Source organism: Sander lucioperca, chromosome 12 (genome assembly GCF_008315115.2).
Source record: "Sander lucioperca isolate FBNREF2018 chromosome 12, SLUC_FBN_1.2, whole genome shotgun sequence".
Classification (NCBI taxonomy): domain Eukaryota; kingdom Metazoa; phylum Chordata; class Actinopteri; order Perciformes; family Percidae; genus Sander; species Sander lucioperca.
In genome coordinates, this window is record NC_050184.1 from 35,280,251 (window position 1) to 35,304,006 (window position 23,756).

General features: G+C 42.2%; 1 protein-coding gene across 3 annotated transcripts in view; it reads left to right on the plus strand.

Moving 5' to 3' along the window:
• Positions 1 to 23,756, plus strand: part of mical1 (microtubule associated monooxygenase, calponin and LIM domain containing 1) — a 30,126-nt gene extending 6,370 nt beyond the window's left edge. For all 3 annotated transcript variants that reach the window (XM_031290564.2, XM_031290563.1, XM_031290562.2), the window contains 22 exons: positions 290 to 497; positions 1,794 to 1,901; positions 2,034 to 2,129; positions 2,326 to 2,481; positions 3,161 to 3,261; positions 3,520 to 3,777; positions 5,348 to 5,463; positions 6,142 to 6,268; positions 6,543 to 6,621; positions 6,856 to 7,003; positions 8,849 to 9,039; positions 10,106 to 10,212; positions 10,489 to 10,545; positions 10,631 to 10,877; positions 11,816 to 11,883; positions 12,134 to 12,938; positions 13,044 to 13,174; positions 13,276 to 13,389; positions 16,821 to 16,914; positions 18,549 to 18,642; positions 18,897 to 18,970; positions 22,423 to 23,756. In XM_031290564.2, the coding sequence (XP_031146424.1) occupies positions 290 to 497; positions 1,794 to 1,901; positions 2,034 to 2,129; positions 2,326 to 2,481; positions 3,161 to 3,261; positions 3,520 to 3,777; positions 5,348 to 5,463; positions 6,142 to 6,268; positions 6,543 to 6,621; positions 6,856 to 7,003; positions 8,849 to 9,039; positions 10,106 to 10,212; positions 10,489 to 10,545; positions 10,631 to 10,877; positions 11,816 to 11,883; positions 12,134 to 12,938; positions 13,044 to 13,174; positions 13,276 to 13,389; positions 16,821 to 16,914; positions 18,549 to 18,642; positions 18,897 to 18,970; positions 22,423 to 22,616 (3,573 nt within the window). In that variant the 3' untranslated portion in view covers positions 22,617 to 23,756. The remainder of the gene's footprint in view (positions 1 to 289; positions 498 to 1,793; positions 1,902 to 2,033; positions 2,130 to 2,325; positions 2,482 to 3,160; positions 3,262 to 3,519; positions 3,778 to 5,347; positions 5,464 to 6,141; positions 6,269 to 6,542; positions 6,622 to 6,855; positions 7,004 to 8,848; positions 9,040 to 10,105; positions 10,213 to 10,488; positions 10,546 to 10,630; positions 10,878 to 11,815; positions 11,884 to 12,133; positions 12,939 to 13,043; positions 13,175 to 13,275; positions 13,390 to 16,820; positions 16,915 to 18,548; positions 18,643 to 18,896; positions 18,971 to 22,422) is intronic.

Here is a 23,756-nt window from a genome sequence, read left to right on the forward strand (position 1 = left end):
ATAGCCCACATAGAATTTCACCCTCCACTAAACATGTGCAAAGGTGACTTTTTGATTCATGATCTGAGTGCTGTTTTTGAGGCTTTTCTGAATTCTGGGGAAAACACTGAAAACCTCTTACATGAGAAAGAGAGAGATATCATGGCTTGTAAACAAGTTGGTCAAGGCCACAATCAGGAAACCTGATCATCACATTTTGAACTTTGCACTGACTGCCCTGCAGGTTAGTATTTCCTCATTCTTTGATTGGCATCATTTCATCCATGCTGGCTGTTTGTCTCTCCCTAAGTGTCTTGTGTTGGGTGCTGGGCCATGCGGGCTGAGAACAGCCATCGAACTGTCCCTGCTGGGGGCTCAGGTGGTGGTGTTGGAGAAGAGAGAGTCTTTCTCCAGGAACAATGTTCTCCACCTGTGGCCCTTCACCATTTGTGACCTCTGCGGGCTCGGAGCCAAGAAGTTCTACGGCAGATTCTGCACTGGGTCTCTGGATCACATCTGTGAGTGACTAATGACTGAATGGACTGTCCTGTACTGTGGCCCAGGTCTGGTGGTGTTTTGCAATGCTCCCATTAGTGCTGAAATGATTAACTTATGAAAGGGTACGTTAGGTATGATTTACGTTCAAAAGCACAAATAAACAAACCCACACTTGTCAGTTAAACAGACACACCGACCACCAGCACACAGCAGAGGTCTCCTCTGGGTGTCTTGTGCATCTGTATCAGTTATTGGAAAGTAGGAACGGGAATGAGATAATATATAGCATGTAAGTAAATAGTATGAAAGAGTATGAAATGTGCTGAATAACCTTATGGCATTAACAGGGCCATTACAGGGATCTATGTGATTTGCTACATCTCATAAAGTTCCCATACTTTTTGAATCAATAGTTTTTATTAATTGTATTAATTGTGACACACTTGAAGGGGAACTTCACCAGTTTTACACATCAACACAAGACTACTGCATATGTGATAAAAATTCGTATCAAGTAGAGATGGCCCGATACCATTTTTTGCTTCCCGATACCGATTCCGATACCTAAACTTGCGTAGCGGCCGATACCAAATACCGATCCGATACCAGTGTGTCATATATTTTATGTTTTAACAACTGTATACTACTATCCCTGTATGGATGTGATATTATTTCTATCTTTGTATGTTGGTCTGGCTCAGGTTAAACTCTTTGTGAAACATGAACAAACACAAACAATGAACGCCACAGAACTTTCTTTTATTATGCAGTTTGACAGTCCGTTATAACGGAAAAAAGAACATAAATAAACTACTTTAACGTAGATTTTTTTAGGGCTTTATTACGTGGTATCGGATCGGTGCATAAACTCCAGTACTTCCCGATACCGATACCAGCGTTTTAGGCAGTATCGGAGCCGATATCGGAACATCTCTAGTATCAAGCCTTTTGTAGCTCCTGAGGGAGATAAATTAGTAGTAGTAGTAGGAGTAGGAGTAATAGTACTCTTTTGGATTTGTATCAAATCGATTCACTTTACCAAAATCAACAACATTTGTAATAATTGATTAATACTAGTCGATCATCAACTAATATGGCTTCTCAAATCTGAGATTCACTTTTTTGGTTCTGTTTTCTGACACTATAAAGTCCACATTTTGTTGATAATTCAATTGTTTGAATACTGTTATTTATTTAATAAATCAGTATTGAAAATAATTGAAATCTTATTCACTTTCTGTTTGCATGACTATCTATTAAATATCTTGAATATCTCACACACACATTTCCAATTAAATATACATGTGTGTTTTCAGGCATCCGTCAGCTGCAGTTGGTTCTATTGAAAGTGTCACTTCTCCTCGGGGTAGAGGTGCACACCGGAGTGGAGTTTCAGGGCTTGATTGAGCCCACAGGAGATAACGGTACTTACATTTGCCAACCAGCTACCACTCTTCCCTGCTAGTTTTGCCCAGTACACCATCATCCATTGTTAAATTAACCAGCAGTATGTAAAGCAGTGCAGTTCTTATCAAAGTTTGATGTGTTTCTGACAGGTTGGATGGCCAAGCTGCAGCCTGGGTCTCATCCTGCTGCGACCTTCCAGTTTGACGTCTTCATCTCTGCTGGAGGAGGCAGGTTTGTCCCTGATGGTGAGACAAACGCACATGTACCCACTCTTGAACCCCTTCTGTTCCCACTGTTGCAATCGGGATTGAACAGCTGTAGTTAGACATTTAGCAAGGACTGGTGGTTGCACACAGTCACAAACTTCCTCCGGCAGCCACGTTCAACAAGTGAGCTTTCATCAGCCCGGGTTTCCTCTTTTCTTCTTTTCCAAACTTTTAGGTTTTAAACATAAGGAGCTGAGAGGCAAACTGGCTATCGGCATCACGACCAACTTCATCAACAGACACACGGCTGCAGAGGCCCAAGTAGCAGAGATCAGCGGCGTGGCCCGCATCTACAACCAGAAATTCTTCCAAGAGCTGCTCACTGAGACAGGTAGGAATCCATACAGTCATATTCAGCTAGACAGAAGAGGACATCTCTCAATGAAGCAACCATTTATGCTATTTATATTTTGGCAAGAAAAGAGGAAATCCGATGCTTCAGATGAATTTAATTTTATACCACAGCATGCACTAAGTGAGAACGTAGAGTCACTAACCCATAACATTTCTAATAAGAATATCAGCCCTCTTATTTTCATTTTATTTTTTTCCTGTCGCTGACCACAACCCTCAGGCATGAAATGAATGTTCACACTGTCAGGTCGGGTTCAATGTGAAGTGTGAAAAAGGTTGTGAGGCTGTTGATCTGTGTTCCAATCTTCAGTTAATTTGCTGTGACAGCGGAAACCGTGATGAAATCCACCCTTCCTTTCTGACCTACTCTGCACCTCGATTTTGAGCAAACCTTACAGGAATTACGTGCGTCACCTTTAAAACCCGGATTGCACCCAGTTGTATTGCTTTTTTTAATTCACTCTGACCTCCCTGTGTCTCCATTTGCTCCTCCACATTCTAGTAAAACCAGCAGAAAAACACAAGCAAGTCAGATAATGATGTGAACAAATGTTTGTTAAGTCAGCCCTCCTGATTCTCTCGTTCCCCCTACTGGTCTCTCTTTCTCTCTAAGCCCACAATGCTCTCTCTCTCTCTCGCTCCATTTTCCATTCCAGATATTGATCTGGAGAACATTGTGTACTACAAAGACGACACCCACTACTTTGTCATGACTGCCAAGAAGAAGAGCTTGCTGAAGAAGGGGGTCATTAAACAGGTGAGAACAACGCATCCATTACCAAGAAAAAATGTGACTCTTATTGGCACCGGCTGCATCTCTGGCCAGTAAAGAAAAAGAAACAAACCAGATGGATGAAACGGCCACGCAGGTGCTTCAGTGTGAAGAGATAAACTCCCAATCATCTGCACTTTCTCTGCAGCCATTCCCCATTAGCTAAAGCAGTAAACCAAGTATAAGAGAGATGTCACTCAAAATCAGAAAAAAGGTGCCATGACTCATCCCTCTCTTTTGCAGGACTACAGCAATGCAGAGGAGCTGCTGGCTCCTGCAAATGTGGATCATGAGGCATTGTACCGCTATGCCCACGATGCTGCCTACTTTTCAACAGGTGGCAAACTGCCTGACCTGCAGTTTGCTCAGAACCATGCGGGCCAGCCAGACGTGGCCATGTTTGACTTCACCTGCATGCAACGCGCTGAGCATGCCTCTCTGGTCAGGGAGAGGAGAGGGAAGAAATTGTTGATGTGTCTGGTTGGAGATTGCCTCGTGGAGGTAGGGGGCAATGTTTTCTGTAATCTGGTGAAAATGTCCCCTAGTTCACATTTTTTGGCCACACATGGCTATAGGGATGGTGATATCGGTTGATCAGTGCACCACTTTGAATACATACATTCATGGTCCCCAGAGGATGAATCCCTCACTTTTCATCCAGTGAAATATCTCAACATCTACATGATAGATTGGCAGAAAATGTTGCGAAAACATTCATGGTTGTCAGGCAATGTATTAAATTGGGTGATTCACTAACTTTTCTTGCGCGACCATGAGGTTCACATTTGTGGTTTCGAGTAAAATATCTTGACAGTTTTTTACTAGATTGCCATGAAATTTGGTAATTGGAACAACCATTCATGTCCCCCTCAGGATACATTGTAATAGCGTTTTTGATTGGCGATATTATTAAGCGAAGATTTTAATTTGTCCAATACTTTGTTTTATGACCAAATACCTGCAAAACTAATGCCATTCCCATCAGCCTCAGCTGTACTTTTAGTGCTAATTAGCAAATGTTAGCATGCTATTATCCTAAACTAAGATGGTAAACATTATATTTGCTGAACATCAGCATGTAAGTCATTGTAAACATGTCTGTATTCTGTTGTTAGCGCTTTGCTTAAAGTGCCCATATTATGAAAAAATCACTTTTTCTGGGATTTGGGGTGTTCTTTGTGTCTCTGGTGCTTCCACACACATACAAACTTTGAAAAAAATCCATCCATGCTGTTTAGAGTGAGATACAGTTTCTGAATGTGTCCTGCCTTCAGTCTCTGGGTGAGCTGTTCAAAATCGACACGGCTTGTGACGTCACAAGCCGAAACGAGCAGGCTAACCGCAACCATTAGCTCGTAGCGTTAGCATGCTAACGCTAATGCTAACGCTAGCATGCTAACGCTAGCATGCTAACGCTAGCATGCTACCTCGTTCTCAATAGCAAAGCACTGCTACAACACACACAAGTTCACCATAATCTACAAAAGAACTACTTACATGTGTGCCCTCATTTAGAAGTCTCCCAGCTAATCCTGCCTTGTAACTGACCAAAGTTGTAGAAACAGCCTTTCTTTTACTGTCTATGGAGCTAGCTAGCTGACATGATCTACATCTGAGCTACTGCACATGTGCGAGTGCAATCAAAGATAGTACAGAAGAAGAAGAAGAAAAGAGGTCTCTCTCTGTAGCTAAAACAGAGACCAGGTGAAAAGAGGATCTGCAGCAGTGAGAGAGAGCACTGCAGTACAACACAAATATGGTGTTTTTTGAAAATTAAACCATGTAAACCTATTCTGGTACAACCTTAAAATACAATTATGAACCTGAAAATGAGCATAATATGGCTGCTTTAAAGCATCACTGCATCTAACTACTGGCTGTGACCCTTGGTATTGTTTACATAAAGATGATGAATGTTTGGAAGTTTAATAAGCTCTTGGTGTAAAGTTTGCATGAAAAGCTGGCAACTGTTTCTTTTTTTCAGTCCCATAAGTTTTAATAAGTGACTTGCCGCCAATAGTAAGATGATGTTAATGTGCTACAATGAGTTGTTGTGGTCTGTTCTCTGCAGCCTTTCTGGCCTCTGGGTACAGGTGTTGCCCGTGGGTTTCTAGCTTCTTTTGACACGGCGTGGATGGTAAGAAGCTGGGGCATGGGGGTCCCACATCTCAACGTCCTGGCTGAGCGGTGAGCCGATTTCCTAAAACTACTAAGCAGCACACAATACAGACAATCACATTTGATCTTTACGTCATTAGCAATGATGCTGCTACTTCCTGTTTCTTCACTACATGCCATATCTTTCTGTTTGCGAATTTAACATAGTGTGAAAAAAAACAAACATATTCTACTATTAGTACAATATTAAGGTTTTTTTTTATTTTTATTGCAGAGGTATAAAAATGATTTCAGCATGATTCCTTGATGTGACAAGAATAAAACAATAAGCCTTCCTGTGTTTGACAGAAGGCTTGTTTGTCCATTAAATGTGCCATTTCTAAGACTTTAAAGTTACGAAATCTGACTACGCAATCGGTTGTGATGATGAGAATACAGATTAAAGTGTCGAGAACAACCCTGGTTATTTTCAACTACAAACAATGGTCATTTTTCACTTGTTATGGTTATTTTTTTGAAGAGTTCTGTTTCTGTTCATCTAGCGCAGGGTCAAAAATGTGTACGGTTAAGTGATCTCTAAACTCAGCCAGTTACATCATCACACTCTTCCCTTTATTAGTGTTAACAGTAGTTCCTGTTACATTTCAATGCATCTCTGTTTTCCCATCTGTTGGTTGATTTGGAGGCTGTGCTTGGCTCTAAATGACTCCTAAATGTTTTTTTTTTCCTTTCTTCCCAAATGTACAGAGAGAGTATCTACCAGCTCCTGTCCCAGACCACACCAGAAAACACCAGCAAAAACTACGCTGGTTACAGCATCGACCCCAAAACGCGCTACAAGAGAGTCAACCTCTCTTCCATCCAGACCAACCAGGTCAGGACTGTTATCCTTTATTTACTCAACAGAGATTTGAATCCGAGTCACTGTAATCATCATGGAGGTTATTCAAGGTTGCAGATTACGGTCTAGTACACACAGTCTCAAGAAAGCAATGGTATTCTAAATATTGACCTGAGTTTAATGTGAAACTGCTCTATGTATAAACTGTTCTCTTCAGGATTAGGTGATTAATTGATTTGTAGTAAAACTGTTAGTTTAGTCTGTGATCTCTAAGTGTTTTGACTAACCTACCTGTCACTTTATTCAGGTGCAGCACCTATATGATGTTGATAAATCAAACCCATCAAGCAAGAAACTGAAGAACCGGTTGTCTCGCATGCGTCAAGGTCAGCTCCTCCCCATTGTGCAGGCACTAAAGGCCTGTGTGACGGTTATATTCAGCTGTGTGGAATCAATGGGAAGAGCACGTTGTGATCAACATTGACACGTCATAAAAAAAAAAAACAACAATTCACTCACACCATATTTTACATATCACAGAGGAATGTTTTTTGTATGGCTGTGAAACCACACCGCTGTGGAGCATTGTCTGATGAATTGTGTTGGTTTGTTCCCCTCAGATTCAATCAGTGGTTTTGAAGAGTTGTTGAAATGGTGCCAGAAACACACTTTGGGTTATGAGAATGTGAATGTAGAAGATTTTACCCAATCATGGAGGTCCGGGCTGGCTCTGTGTGCTCTGATCCACCACTTCAAACCTCAGCTCATGTGAGTCGCTCTCCTGGCATTAGCTTGGTTTTCATCTGATTTGTAAAATGCTGTATATTTATTTATCAATTAAACCATAACTTTATTTTGTCCCCATTGGTTATGCAGCAGTGGGATGCATACATTTAGCACACATAAAACACAGGGCACATAAATATAATACTAAGACCAAAAAAAGACAACCATAAATAAACAGGAAAAAAACAATTATAACAAACATTATGCACTTAACTACCGTTTCCTCCAAGAGCGTATGAGAGAGATGGCAGAGGGTATAAGGGAGTGTTTGAATTTATTGGTTTTGGCTAGTGGAAGTCTGAGGAGGGTACTAGATGGCAGAAACAGAAAAACGGTTAATGGAAAAGAATAGTAACAATCAGACAGGATGGATTCTGCTTTCTTACAGTGGCACTCATACGTTTATGAACCCATGCTAAAGTTGACTAAAAAGAGGAATAAAAAAATCATCTTTTGGAAATTGATCTTATTGCCTTAATTAAAGACCTTTAAGGACACCAATGTTCTTTGTGAATGAATAATGTATCGTAAATAAATAAATGTTCTTCCTTAAAATACAGGGGGCATAAGTAAGTACACCCCTATGTTAAATTCCCATAGAGGAAGGCAGATTTTTATTTTTAAAGGCCAGTTATTTCATGGATCCAGGATACTATGCATCCTGATAAAGTTCCCTTGGTCTTTGGCATTGAAATAGCCCCACATCATCACATACCCTTCACCATACCTAGAGATTGGCATGGTTTTATTTCACTTAGCCTAATAGCTGGTTTGATTTGCATTGAGAGATGATTTTATGGAAAGTACCCCATGCCAATCTCTAGGTATGGTGAAGGGTATGTGATGATGTGGGGCTATTTTAATTCCAAAGGCCAAGGGAACTTTATCAGGATGCATAGTATCCTGGATCCATGAAATAACTGGCTTTTAAAAATAAAAATCTGCCTGCCTCTATGGGAATTTAACATAGGGGTGTACTTACTTATGACCCCTGTATTTTAAGGAAGAACATTTATTTATTTACTATACATTATTCATTCACAAAGAAAATTGGTGTCCTTAAAGGTTGGATTGTTTCCTTATTTTTTTTAATTAAGGCATTAAGATCAATTTCCAAAAGATGATTTTTTTTATTCCTCTTTTTAGTCAACTTTAGCATGGGTTAATAAACTTATGAGTGCCACTGTATTTAACTGTTATAAAGAGATCCTGCAGAGATTCCTGTACAGTGCCAGTATTGGGCTGCAGACATTGACCAACTTATTTTGTATTTGTTTTAATCATGTTAATTTGACACAGTTATTTTTTAAAGAAATTTGCATCAGGTATTTACATTGAACACATTATATGTAAAATTCATCTTTTCTGTGAAAAGACCCTCTATAATTATTACTGTAGTAATCAAAGTTTTGATGACTGCGTGGAGGCAGCATATGATTGAGGGGAAAAATGCACATATCTCACATCCACATTAGACTGCCAAGTTGTCCACCAAAATAGCTAACTTTAGCTAAAAACACTGGCATTGATGACGAAACATAATTCCTGCAACACTCGCATGTTGCCACTAGTCATATCATCATTCCTAACCTGACAGGCGCTCGTTCGGGGGGGAACAGTTTGACGCAGTACTGTATTAAATGTAGGCTATTTAAAGTGAAAGTACTGAGAGAAACCGCGGATGATTCAAATATAATGCATGTATTTCATGTCACGTTTGGGCGGGGGCTGCGCAAAATATTTCTGATGGCCGCCACTGGCCCGCAGCAGCCTGCACTTTGAGCAACTATGCTGTAGAGTAATCCCTTCTTTCTAATTCCTCCACAGTGACATGTCCTCCATGGATGTGTCTAGTGTTGTTCACAACAACCAACTGGCCTTCAGCATCTTGGAGAAGGAGCTGGGTATCCCACCTGTCATGTCTGCCAGTGACTTAGCCAACAGTGGTCAGATTGACAAGTTGTCCATGGTCCTCTACCTCACCCAGGTCCAAAGTGCCTTCACGATGCCAGCAAAAGGTAAACGTTTTGAGTATGTGTTATTTGCCAAGGTAACAAGAATGTCAAGGCATAATTGAAAAGCCAGAAAAACGTTTGCAATTTACCAACGTTGAATGTTTTCATTATTTATGTTTGATTTAATGCTATTTATGTTCTGATATATTTCTGAAGATAGCTATTAGTGGCAGCAGCATTAATCTTATGTAACTTAGTTGCTTAGACACTGCACAGGCATTAGCATCACCCTAAAAGGATCAGGTGCCTTCCCACTGAAATGTGTTTGGTGTTGCGAAGTGATCAAATCACTGCTGTCTCTTTAAGAGCCTGTTACCCAGAATTCATTTGGCTTAAGTGGCTAGTGCTGTGCTCAGAGCAGAGCCAGCCTCTACTGGTTGTGCTGCTCTCCTGCACTAAGCCATCCCAGCAGCAGCTGCTGCAGCAGCAGCAGCAGACGGAGCAAACAGTCACCGTGTGGACCTGGCTTATCACGGTCTGATGGGTCTAGGGTCTCTTGACGGGGTTCTACGATTCCTGCACTGAAGGGAGGATTTTCTTCCAGCTATTTGTAGCAGAGGTATTTTTACGTTCTTTGTAGCATGTGGAGTTAGTGCAGCGTAAATGTGAGCCCAGCATTTCGAGGCACTGAATGAGCCGAAGTGGGTGTGATATATACGCTCTCTGTGTCTGTGATGCTCTGCTGCTCTGCTTTGGATCCGCCGACTGATGTGCAGGCAGGAGGGAGCTGTCATTCTCCGGTAACCTTATCTGAATGTTGAAAGGATGGGAGTGGTAGACAGAGCAGCAGCAGAAGAGTTTTTTTATGTGGATTCATGACAAGTTAAATTCAGCTGCTGCTGTGGCGCTACAGAATTTGTATTTCTGACAGAGTATCCAACATAACAGGATGGACCTTGAAGATATTAAAAAAAGGCACAATCAGAGTATTTTAAGCAGATGTATGCAGAGCTGCAAGTAGGCGATAACGATAACGCTCAGGTGTCTTCAGGTTCGCAGCCTAGTGTAATAGTAAGACGAACTGAATTTGGCGTGCGTCCCTGTCTTTCTCATTTTCTGTTGGCTACAGACTCTGCAGCCTTTCTGCCGTCGTCCAAGCCTCTGACTCTCTCCCAGACACAGTCAGCCGTCTTTTTCCTGAACAAGCTGAAGCACAACTCTCTGCAAAGACGCAAGGTACGCCCACTGTGACTGCGAGTTCACTGTTTACACAGCACAGAGAAATGTTTGATAAGGGTAGAACACACTGGCTTGTTGGCTGGAGTTCACGTCTGGGCCTTCAGTCTGTGTTCTTGTGCTGTCTATGACTGTTATCTCTGTCTGTTATTTTGAGACAAATTGTTAGATGCTATTTCAAGGGAAGTTAGTCATTGAAATAGTTTGAATGTTTATTTGAATGTTCTCATAATCAGGTCATATGATGGTTAATAGTTTGCCTTATTTTCTCTGCAGGAAAAGCTGGCAAGTGAGAAAAGAGAAAGGGAAACAATGATGGGAGATGAGGACAGTGTGAGTTGTGTTGGAAGCTCTCTGTTCTAATTATTTTTTGCCAATATTGCTTTACTGAATTTAACTCGATGCCCTTTTCCCGTAGACGATGGCGCCTCCTCTGTCCCCTGAGCCAAGTCCTACACCGCTCTACACTGCTCTTGAGCCTGAGCTTGAACCTGGTACTGGTGTGCCGATGACAAACAGCGAGGAGTGTTACTTCTGCGGTCGGATGGTCTATGTGCTGGAGCGCATCAGTGCCGAGGGCAAGTTCTTCCATCGGAGCTGCTTCACCTGCCATCGGTGCAGCATCACACTCAGACTAGGAGGATACACCTTTGACCAGACTACAGGTGAGTACTTATTGTCCCTCTTTGTCAAAAGAAGAAAAAGGAAGACTGTCACATTTTTTACAGTATCTAATATAGCTTGGTATCGTTGAAAAATGTACCAATACCATGACTTCGATACCGGTTCCTGAACGATACTTTTTTCTATATCACCTTTTATAAAATCAGTTTTAACAAAAAGAAATTACAACATTACACATTACGGCACAAATCGTTTTATTTATGTTTCAGCTCCTACTACGTGAGCCCCGTCTCTGTGCAACGTAGAGTTTTTCCTGCGTGTCTCTACGACGTGTAACGGTAGACAGCCAATCACAAACATTATTAGATCTTGGTAGAAGCATGCTGCATGCTTATTGGCTCACTGACGCTGATGAGCTTTACTCCTAAGGTGTTGAAGTTTGGTATTGAATGTCGAGGCATTTTTTCGATACTCGATACTAAGGAGGCAATTGGTCCGGTACCTAAAAAGGATTGAGTTTGGTAGCCAGCCCTAGTTACTAATCGGACACAAACACCCATTCAAAATATTGCTGTAGTTCTTAGTTTCCAAAGTATCGGGCCATGTTTGGTGTAATCGCTGCTCGTTTGTATCCCTTTTTAGCAGCCTCTTGTTAGCTTAGTCCTTTTCAGCACTTTATGCTGTATTGTTGAGTATAAAGCACTTGTATTTCTCATTTCAACAGCTATCGCACCTGTGGTATAATTTGTTCGTTCAAAGCCAGGATAAGGTTTTGCTACAATAAGTGAAGCCCTACTTATTCATTTGTTTATGTAATTAATAATTTGCACTGGGGCCCTTTTTTAAAGGGGTTCCATTTAGACTGAAAGGACATTAATCATTTATAACAGCAGTTTTTTTCTTCTTTTAGCAAGTCAACTCAACAAAGTCTCTGACTTTTCGACTCTGTTCATTGTTTTTATCTGTTATGTCCCCTCAGGGAGATTTTACTGCGAGCTGCACTCAGAAGAACTGGAGCTGGAAAATGGGGCTGAAACATCTTGTAAGGTGGGTCACTGAACAGAGCAGTAAACCGTGAATCCTCGTGTTCGTTATGTTGTTATGTTACACAATCTTCTGTTGCATGATATATCATCCTTCTGCTGCCTGGTCCGATGTCATCAGCCTGCAGGGCTCGCAGCAGTTACGCACAACTAATGTTTGTGTCAAAGCATACGTAGTCTGAGGACCAAAACATATTAAACAGGGATGTGTGCTTGCTCTTAGGCTTTTTTTTCAATTCCATTTCTGTGTTCAGGATAGCGAAGGAAATCCCAAAGGAACAAATGAAAGGAACAGGCTTTCCAGTGATGATTATACACCATCTCCATCCGATGAGGAGTATGAGCACAGTCTGGACTGCGGTCCCTCTGCTCACTCACAGTCACATAAACCTGAAGGACAGGACCACCATATATGGGAATTCAAAGAGTCCGAAGAACCACATACATCAAAAACTCCCACCAATCCTCTATCTAAAACTGAGGCAGCAGCACCCACTGAGGAGACGACAGTGCCCTATCCTGTCCCCAAGCCCCGCTACTCTCGGCAGACCACGGCCAGCCCTGAGCCCTCTCCTCCAATAGCCAAACCTCGCACAGTCCACATTCTTAACCCCTCGACTCCAGAAGGACATCCATCTCCAGCCCCTACAAAAGAGATCTCCAAGGCAGCGCCAGACTCCCGTCCGAAGCAATCGCTCCGAAAGCTTCAGCTGACCGATGAGGAGAAAAGCCAACTAGTGAATCTTCAGAGCCTCAGTGCGGACTCTGACTCCGAGACCCCCGGTGGGTCCTCCTCCTGCTCCTCTTCCTCTGCAACTGCAGGAGGCCCAAGCACGGCTAAACCAGAGGGCCTGGACGGGCAAGAAGAGGAGGGCTACTGGAGCGGGAGCACGGCGAGTCACATGCGGGAGAGGAGGAATCGACGCTGCTTCAAGAGAAAAGAGTTGCCAAGCGGGCAGGTCAGGGTACGATCCAAGTTTTCCCCGTGGAATCTGTCTTCCCCGAGGATCAGCAGAGACACCCGGCTCAGTGTCCTCATTAATCATCCAGAGAGAGTGGGTGAGTAAGGACTGGTCTACTCTTTGATCTTTGGCGGAGAGAAATGTTTGCAGGGGGAAAAAACATTGCCGTGTAACATTTGTCAAAACATCTTTCCTGCCACAGAAACAACATTGAGACATGCCAACAGCACCTCAGAAGAGGGTGTCGACGGAGATGACGATGACGATGACGATGGCGATGATGACGATGATGAGATGTTTCAACGAGATGATATTGACTTATTTGATGAGAAAGTAAGGAGAGTTATGGAGCTGAAGTTTTCATTTTACATGATAGTGAACTGCTACATTTTGACCAGCAGTACACTTCCAATACTGACACACTTTGCCTCTAGTTTCAGACAATGCCGTCAGACCCTGTTGAGGCTGAGAAGATGGAGTTGATGAAGATGAGGACACTGGAGCGGCGAGCCAAGATGAGCGAATTGCAGCGATTGCGCAAAGCCCAGGTCAGTGTCTCTCACAGCGTTTACAATACTCATAGCTCATCTATGTTTTATTGGTCAGTGGCTTCTCCAACTTCAGTCAATGAAGCAACCAGCTTGTATATCAATATACAATTTTTATAGCTCATAAATGTGTCCACCAGTTGAGTTTAGGTGAAGCAATTTTCAGAATATTTGTTGTATGTTTAAAGCAACACTATGTAACTTTTCCCGCTTCAGTCCCCCTACAGGTTGGAAGCAGAATTGTCCATTACATTACATTGTCCAGTTCATTCGAACTACAGATCCGCTACCCGATCTGGCAAACTTGCATAATGTAATGTAATGGCCAATTCCGCTTCCAACCTGTAGGGGGACCGAAGCGGGGAAATTTACATAGTGTTGCTTTAAGTTGTAATCCTCAAGATTTCATTCCTGGTTGATTTGGTGACACCTGTGGTTACTGCTGGTAACGGCAAGTGTGGTTTAATACGACAGGCCTCGGCATTCTGGGTGCAGCAAACTCTCCGTAAGCAGCTACTTTGTCAGAAATGCAACAGAAGAACACGTGTCCCTATCTTGCACCCGGCGCAGCGTGGCGCAAAGCCCGACGCAAGTGTCTTTGCTATTTTAAGACTGTCCAGTGCCTATTTCGTTTAAATAGCAAATGCACCTGCGCCCATCTTTGCACCCATGGGCGTGCTGGTCTTACAGGGAGGTGTGTTCAGGTGCATTCTTGGCGTATTGCTATCTTGAGGCAGCGGGAAGTGATCGCGCCATTGACCAACAAAAACCTGGTCTAAAGTCAATAACGCAGCATGTTTTAACAGCGCATTATTAAAATGCACCTAGAACAGCGCAAGCCTAGGCACACGCGCAGGGACGCGCAGCAGCACACAAACATGCAAAAGATTAAAAATAAAAAGATTACAATGTGAAAAAGTATTACCATATGATCTGCTCGCGCGCTTTCACTTCACGCACGAGCAGATCAGTTTCTTCTCCTGAAAAGCTCTCCTTCCTGCTTAACAAATCCTCCATCATAATAGCAATGCGCCAAGGTACAAATGCACCTGGCATTTAAAGGGAATGGGAGATAACACTGATTGTTTTATTGCATGTTACGCCCAAAACACACCTATGACAAATTAAGTAAGTACAACCCTTTTGAACACTCTGCAAGTAGTTTTCCACACAACAGCAGGGCACAGTACTTTGTTGTACTGCAGCTCTTAATCTAAAAGCTTTCTGTGGCTACTTCTTCTCATTAAATTACTCCCTACAAATATTTAAAACTGATAAACGCTGACAATGATCAGGTCTTGTTTGGTTGACACAGACTCAGATTTGTTGTTCACTGTGACAAATAAGTTTCCTAAGTCACAAATTATAACACCAGTTGAACGCTTTTAATGTGAAGCATGAACATCCGTTACATTCAAGCCATTGCCAAATGAGTTAATACAAAGCTAATTAAGCATATCAGCTCCAAAAAACTCTCTCTGTATTTCTCAGTATGGCTATGTTTACGAAATGGTGACATTTGCGCGCAGAAGCTCGAGTGTTGCGTTTCACGTCAGCGCTGAGCAGGTCTGGCGCCAGCAATGGGCAAGGGTGGCCACCCAGCCCACCCAAACGTGCGTCTTACCCACCCAATCAAAAGTTAAGAAAATGTGTTAAGCCAATGGCAAGAAATAGGACAGTAAATACCAGTACCCAGTCCGTTTTCTCGTCGTTCAGATCTCTGAAGCAGACCTGTCCATCGCGTTGTGTCCACTCTCTCTGTAAAAATAAACATGAGCAGTGCGGCTTCCGCAGTGAGTGTAGCTGTGCAGCTCCAGTTGATTATAATGGACTGTTTCTGTGTGTGTGTGTGTGTGTGTGTGTGTGTGTGTGTCTGCTGCAGATGTGTCGCTCTGCGTCCGTGCTTGTGCAGTACTTTCAGTTTTCCACCTCTTATGTAAAGCAGCATTCAGCCGCTTCCCTAAACTTTGTGTCATTCAGAGACCCTAACGGGGATCTCTCCATCTGTCAAACGGTGTGGATGAGATACTGCCACATGAGCAGAGCAACAACGTAATGCACAGCATAGGGCAGGTGGATTTTTTTTCTTGAAATATTGTGACTTTATTCTCGTAATATTATGACTTTTTTTCTCAAAATAAGATGGGATGAGTTATATTTTGAACGTGCCTATCATTCACCCGAATAAGTGCCACATGCACGTTTAAATAGGTTACGTCCCCAAACAAAAGACGCAAAAGAGCAGGGAGGAGTAAATCAGGCTTAGGCCTACATGTGTGTTGACTCCGCAAAGAAAACATTAAATGACAAAAGTTGATCTACAGGAGAATAAATATTTGAAAAGAAATACAGAATGCCTGAGAGCCTTACTGCATAATATTCAATTATGTTTTTATATTTTCAATTGTTCCCTGTGTTTTCCTTTACATAAAGACATTTCCAGCATAAATTGATGCAGAAAAAGTTAGAAATGCATGCATGAAAATTCACCAGAATGCAGGAAATTAAGTGTTGCACTTCTTTAAAGTGCTCATATTATGCTTTTTGGCTTTTTCCCTTTCCTTTATTGTGTTATATATCTTTTTTGTGCATGTTATAGGTTTACAAAATGAAAAATCCCAAAGTCCACCCCAAAGGGACTTACCATCTCCAACAGAAAACGCTGTTCACAAACTGCTCCAAACAGCTCTGTTGTAGTCCAGCCTTTACTTCCGTAACGAACGTGCATCACTTTGTAACCAACGTTATAGTGCTCGCCTAGCTGCTAGCGTGGAACGCCCTCAAACCAAGCTAGTTAGAGCGGAGGGCCAAAGAGTGCAGATAGTAGTATTGCCAGAGACGCAGAATTAAAACGTTACGTTTGAAAGACTAATTTGTTAACATTTAAATAAGGTATCGCTCTGGAACGTCTTGTTCCAGTCTAGGTTGTGAAGCTGGTTCGGGTTGTTCTGCCTGTGTTTTTGGGATCAGACTCGGGTTCGAACATGTACGGCTGAACCGAAGCCATAGGTTACTGGCTAAAGCGGGTTTGTTTTGGATCACACTAGCTTGCTTGTCAGGGCCCACCCTACTCTGCTTCTGACTACTGCTAGTAGTCCTTACCTAGGTACTGTGCGACTAGGCATGTGCGACTCCCAACAAAGATGGGCCTCACTCTGTAGCTAAAACAGAGAGCTCAACACACAGGGTGAAAGAGGAGCCGCAGCAATGTGCAGTACAACAAAAATATGGTGTTTTTTGCTACCAACAGCCCAGGTTGCCCAACTATTTTTTCGCAATCACTGAATGCTTGCGTCATGTGGATGCGCCGACAGTGTTGTTGTCATTACTTAGAATTCCTCATGGGGGATACAGAAACTACGCACCACAGCTGTAATGTCTAAATTTGCTCAAGCACCCTTCTTACTCTTTCCTGTTTCTGCGGTTCACAGTCCATCCAGAGGAGACTGGAGGAGATTGAGGTAACCTTCAAGGAGTTGGAGGAAAAGGGTGTACTGCTGGAGAGAACTCTGCGAGGAGAGGCTGGTAAGATCCAGATGTTAACAGCAGGCTTCTTGTTTTGAAGACTGTTCAAAAATGATTTTACAGATTTTACATTCCCATGTAACCAAAAGTTCTTGTTTTATGCTGGAAGAAGTTGCTGACTTTTGTAGTCTGCAGTAAATTAAGTCATTTCTCGTCTGGTAACAGAAAGTGGAGAGAAAACACAAATGACCTGTTAAAAGAGAGTGCAAAACAAAACTAGAGTGGCTGCTAGGCAAATGGTAAATACACTTTATTATAAATTAACACCAGGGGTGAGTATAATGAGCAATAAACATACTGTGCTAAAGATACATGTACATATGCATATTGATAGTGTTAAAATTAGAGCTGCAAAGATTAATTGATTCATCAATTGGTTGTCAGCTATTAAATTAATCGCCAACTATTTTGATAATCGATTAATTATTAACGGCGTTAACGCAAACCCATTTTAACGCCGTCAATTTTTTTATCGCGAGATTAACGTTCTTTTTGGCATAGCAAACTTTGTAGTTTTTTTTCACATGCTGTTGCAACAACTAGTAACGTTAGAAAAACTACAACACCACACCGGATCTAGCTAGACCGGAAACAAAACAACAGGCACGCCACACACACTTGTTTGGGCTTGCGAGCCGGCCAAAGAGTAGTCGGCTAACGTTACGTTTTGAGTGGATGGCGAGCACGAGACGCCGAAATGGATGCCAATAAGATTCTGAATGGGAAGTTTACTTTTAAGAAGTTGCCAAATGGTTCCATTAACAAGACCAAAGTGATCTGTGTGTTTTGTTGTTGTGAACTGAGCTATCATCGCAGCACATCCAGTCTGAAATACCACTTGATGGCCAAGCACACAGCTGATGCCAATTCTCCGCCCCCTCATCAAAGCCAGGCGACAATGGATGACTTCAGACAGAAGCACATTTGCACAAAGCAAGCCGATCCACTTTTCCATGTTGATAAGAGCATTAAAATGAGAAAAAAATAATGGGACAAAAAGAAATCAAGGGACATTTAGAATAGATAAAAATGTGCGATTAATTGCGAGTTAACTCTGGCATTAATATTTTAATGGTTTGACAGCACTAGTTTAGAGTAATGTTTTTGAAAAAAGTACAAATTCTCTGATTCCAGCTTGTTAAATGTGAATATTTTCTAGTTTCTTCTCTCCTCTGTGACAGCAAACTGAATATCTTTGAGTTGTGGACAAAACCAGACATTTGAGAATGTCATCTTGGGCTTTGGGAAACACTGATCCACATTGTTTTTACCAATTTCTGACATTTTAGAGACCAAACAATTTATCGATTAATCCAGGAAATAATGGACAGATTAACCGACAATGAAAACAATCGTGTTTTGCAGCCCTAGTTAAAATGTTTAACTTTAAATTGTATAAGTCAGCTGAATTCACTTGGAACAGCTTAGAGAAACAAGAGATGCATGTTAGCCTAAGGGCTCCTAGTTTCTTTTTAAACAAACTCACTTACGTGGATCCTGTGTCACACACAGCACACCACTGTATCTAGGATTTACATGAAAAACCTGTCCCCTTTTTTTTTTTATTTTTTTTTTTAAACTTTACAAACAAACGTCACACAGATACCCAAACACTGTGTTTTTTCACCTCCCAGGCAGCAGCGGCCCTCCTGAAATGATTGAGGATTGGATCCAACTCGTCCACGAGAAGAACGCGCTGGTGTCTGAGGAATCTGACCTCATGGTGGCGTGAGTGCACACTTTGTAAATTCAAACAGTGCTGCACAGTAAAAGTCTGTGTAGTCATGCTGGGAGCACAACACCGCTTTTGTGCAGAGTACAAGTGACACAGTAGCCACATAACAGCAGACATCCACATCAAAACACTGTGGTTGCTGTTTGGTAGCAACCGATCTTCTTTATAGTCAGACTCTATGTGTCATGCGGCCTTTTGATGACCTGCAGCTAAAGCACGACTCAGCTGATGTTTGTTTTTCTCTCAGGTCTCGGCAGCTGGAACTCGAAGACAAGCAGAGCATGTTGGAGTTGGAGCTCAGGAAATACATGGAGCTGGACGGTGTGTACTTTGGTGTGCACACATAAACACATTTGTAACCGAAGGTTCTTGAATAGGCCTATTGATTTTACAGCAGTTAGGAGAGAGCAAGCCAACTTATGAACAAGCACCAGTTGTGTTAAGCCAAGTCTGTTGAGATAGTCATTGCATGTTTCCTCTTCTAATTAGAACATCAGTGCTTCAGCACCATGGTCCTGTTCACCCAATCCTGCAAACAATCAGTGAATTATGTAATATATTGGCCCAAATATAAGACGATATTTGTTTATGGAAATTACATTAGAAACAGTGGGGGTTGTATTATATTCGAGGACTAGACATTTATGTATTCCCAACATCAGATATTCTATCGGAAGCATGGATGTATAATAAGACAGTGGTCCCTTCATTCCTATGAGAGTTGCTCAGTGGTGCACAAAGCCTTCGTGGGAGACAAAAATTACCCGGATGATCGGCATTACTTCTGCACCGTGCGGCCGATAGATCAGGTGAACTAGAGACCGACACTGGCTGAACAGGCTACTTCCGGTTAAGCACTCCGCTAACTTGAATCGGGATTAAATGATTTAATCGTGTGGCTCTTGCTTTGCAAGTGTTATCAGACTGAACGGATCAAATTCTGATTGTGAAACGAGTCATCTTGCGGGGGTTGTGACGCTCAAAAAAATGTATCCACTGATTTACAGAGATCTCTTTCACCATGTAGGTCTGTGGGGAAAAGTATTTTTGGGCCAGAGGGCATCACGCGACGGCCCGGGAGTTGCAATTCCATCTTGACCGCTTTGTTCAATTTGCTTCAAAGCCCGGCGCACTTCCTGGGAGCCTGATTGGAAGGCAGATAGTACCAGTTGCATTATGGGTTGGTCTTACCCTTCATGGTGCTAGGCTAGCAAGTTTCTTCAAGTCCGTTTTATAGTGTGTCTCTTAAGGCGCTGACACACCAACCCGATTATCGGCCATCGGACAGTCTGGCGAGGTCGGTGACTCGAGTCTGTTCGGTGTGTTGCGTGCCGTCGTCAGTCAGAGGAGCCGTCGGCTTTAATTTGGGCCGATTTGACTTGTTGAATCGGCCAGTGGGCAGTCGGACTCAATGACCAATCTGATTGGTGGAGTGCTAGCCCTTGACTAACGATTCAGTGCACTTATGTTAAAACACTTACCGGAAATGACGAGCGGCTCTCAAAATCTGACGAAAATCTTTAAAACTGACGTTTGTCGATCAACAAAACGGACAGATTCAGCAACTGTATGGCCTATTTCTCGCTTAAAATGTTTTCAGAAACACGTTTTGGTGAACTATTTTCGTAAAATACGAGATTGTATTCCGAACGAGATGCCATTATGGTCGGCTTTGAAATTCGGGAGAAGCCAGACCCACGTGACACATTCGTCATTTCCGGTTTTCATTTTTTGGGGCGACAATACAGATTAGCGCCGCCTGCTGTTATGGAGACGTATTACATCTCGAGCACGGGAGCCGACTGATCAGTCCGACTGCCTTCTCTGCCGACGGTCGGTTGGTGTGTCAGAGCCTTTAGGGTTATTGTAGTCAGGTACAGACTTTTGTTAAGTCTGTCTTAAAACAATACTCAAATGCCCATAAGTACATTGAAAGCATCATTGTAATTGTCTCTTCTGTCCAAAGAGATCTCTCTCTAAAGCTATTTCATTGTAAGAGATGGGCGACAAAACCCACAGTCCCTCTCCTGTGCAAACATACACTTTAAAGTTCAGTTGAAGCTAGTCTCGCTGTTATATTGAAGGCCTTTCCTTTGCACTGGTCTCTTTACAGCCATCTGAAGGCCAGCACGGCAGATCCGCTGGTTACATTTTGTGTTGTCTCGCATTGCCAGAGCTTCCTCCACAGCGCCAGGGAGGAAGGTCTGGCTACACCACACAGCATTCTGGGATGGAAGAAATACATGATCTGGTTTATTGGCATTTCTTTAAACCAATCACAATTGTTTGGGTGCCGCTAAGTGCCGGACGGAGCAACGATGCTACTGCAAAATAGCCTCGGGAAGGAACTTGTTTTGGTGTACGTTCAAAGGTTGTTTTAGTCGTGCAACAGAAAACTCAGATTGGACAGATAGTCTAGCTAGCTGTCTGGATTTACCCTGCAGAGATCTGAGGAGCAGTTAACCATAGTCCTCAGAAATCCAGGGAGTTTAAAATTCCAACACAAAGATTGCGAAAGGTAACGGCACTCTAGCAGTCCCGGAAGTGGAACGTCGTGGATATAGACTAAACTAATTTTCCATGAATGAATTACATGGGTTTTTTTTAAACTGTAACTTTGGGGGTAACTTGATTTGATTAACTCAGACTGCTGATGAAGACTCATATTGGCTTTGTTAAAGTTATTATTAGCTTTGGCTGAACTTTGAAATGCATTTTGGCACTGAAAGAGGACTTCAAAAAATGTGAACCTATCCTTTAAAATGTTTACGAAGCCCAGTTGAAGCTACAGGGGTTTCTTTTAAGGAGTATTGCTGCCACAGAAAGAATAAATTCCTAAGAGGTAAAAATTTATTTTCAAAAAGACGTCTTGCAACAACAACAAAAAAGGCCGGGTCGTTGTTATAATAAGGGTCATCTTATATTCTGACAATACGATATTACACATTCTTCCTCATGTTAGACCTCTTCCCTCTTTAAGGAGAGGCAGATCAGAATTGGCTCACAGATGAAATTTGGACTTAATACGGCTGTGTTTAATGTACATTTGTGTTGTATTAGTGGGTGATCAATCTCAGAATCCATCGACTATAAGGCTGGTGACCGTTTAGCCTCTGGGGGAGATGGCTGAAATTTTGGAGATTCCGGTGTAGCCAGCGGATAACCGGGCCAAGATTCATATGCAGATATCTGTTCATAGAGATTACTGGGAGAAAATCTATTAATTTAAACTTGCAATAACATATTTCTTGGCCACTTGGGGGCAGCAGAAACAAGTTTTGACCATATTATCACCTTTAAATTGATATGGCTAACGTGTAAGCAAACAGCTGCTTAGTCCAATATTCACTCTCTTAGCTCTTGTTTGTGGTCCATTCTAACTCCTAAGAAAAATATCAATATAATATATAAATATTATCTTTAGCTGCTAAATGCTTCACTATGTTCACCAGCTAGTCTCTAACTGTGTATTTTTTGTTTGGTGCTGAGCAGTAGTGTACAGTGGGTTTTTAGAGCTTTTTATGTTCCTGCCGTGGCTTAAAAGGACAACCAAAGAACCAAAACAGTAAAGTTTGTGCCAAACCGCTAAACAATGAGCTTGAAATCACTATAAAGCTCACAAAGCTAAGGAGGAGCTGTAGGTTCAAGTGATAATTCTCTGTAGGATCATCACTAAGAGCAACCCCTTTCACAGGGTTTTCACATTGCCGTACATTATTATAAAAAATATTGATTGTAGCCGTTTAAAGTGTGCATGTGTGTTTGTCTGGCAGACAAGACAGCAGAGCAGCAGACAGAAGAAGACCGGGTCCTTCAACAGATGATCGACGTGGTGGACATGAGGGACTCGCTGGTGTCTTTTCTGGAGGAGAAGAGGCTGAAGGAGATAAGCGAGGAGCAAGAGGCCTTCTGCATCATGGAGGCTAAACGCCACTCCAAGGCAGGATCTCAGGTTCACTGGGCATGAGGCTCTAATGCACACACATCCTCAGCATGAACAATCTGTATGTAATGTGCAGTAGATGCCCTCACATCTACTGTATGTGAGACTTTCGGACTTGAGACTTAACTTTTCCAAAGCCAAAGATGATACAGAATTGTTGCGGAGGGTAATGTACCACAAACTGTGCCTCTTTATACAACTAGGAGTCGAGGCTTATGGGCCAGATTGAAAATCAGTTGCAATCGCCCCCTAGAGGGACACATAAGCCTGGGGGATCTGAGGCTTTGAGTTGATGCTTCCAATAACTCCCCGCCTAAGCCCTGCCTGGCACGATGGTGAGGTCACAGCAACGGACAACATATTAAAAAGGACCCGTAATGTCTGCTGCACTTTTGAGCAACTACCACACAGCGAATAATCATTACCCAGCCTGGGACTTGGCCTGGTTTTGGTGTAGAGACTAAGTAGCATTAAATTACAGCAGTGGGGAACCTGCAGTAACTTAGAGATAGATGGAGGTTGAAAGCACAGGATGGATGGGTTTTTTTAAACGTACTTTGATGTTGATTTTACTTGTAACTTCATGAATAAGTGCTACTGCTCACGATGACATAATATACATATAATTCTATGTTTAGTATTTGTATACTGAATAAATTCTAGAAATATGATGAAAAAAGAGGTAGTTACAATATTATTATTAAATTCCGTTATTATTATTCATGATTCATTCTTATTATCTAGTTTCCTTTTTATTTATGGATTTAGTTCTTCCTGCTGTTTACCATGTCCGTTTCCCGATAGCACGTTTGATAGTTCATCTCAGGGGTTGGTGGTTCAGTCCTCCTGAATCAGAGTTTGGGTTTTCACCGATGGCCTTCGATGGTTGGCTGCTCTTTAAGTGGAGGTGTATTATATGAAGACGGGGATTTGGGGTTCACTGAAAAATAGACTTAACGGACTGGTTCATCTATTTATAAAATAAAATGCTATCTTTTATCATTTGAAGGTGTTCCTATTCATGTGCTGCCAGAATAGCCAAAATCGAGACAAAGACCAGTTTGTTGTTGTGAAAAGGAGCCTTATACAGTCATTGTTCTGCTGCCATTTTATGCCGCTTGGACGGCACTTCACAGTATATCAAATAAAGATCACGCACTTTGA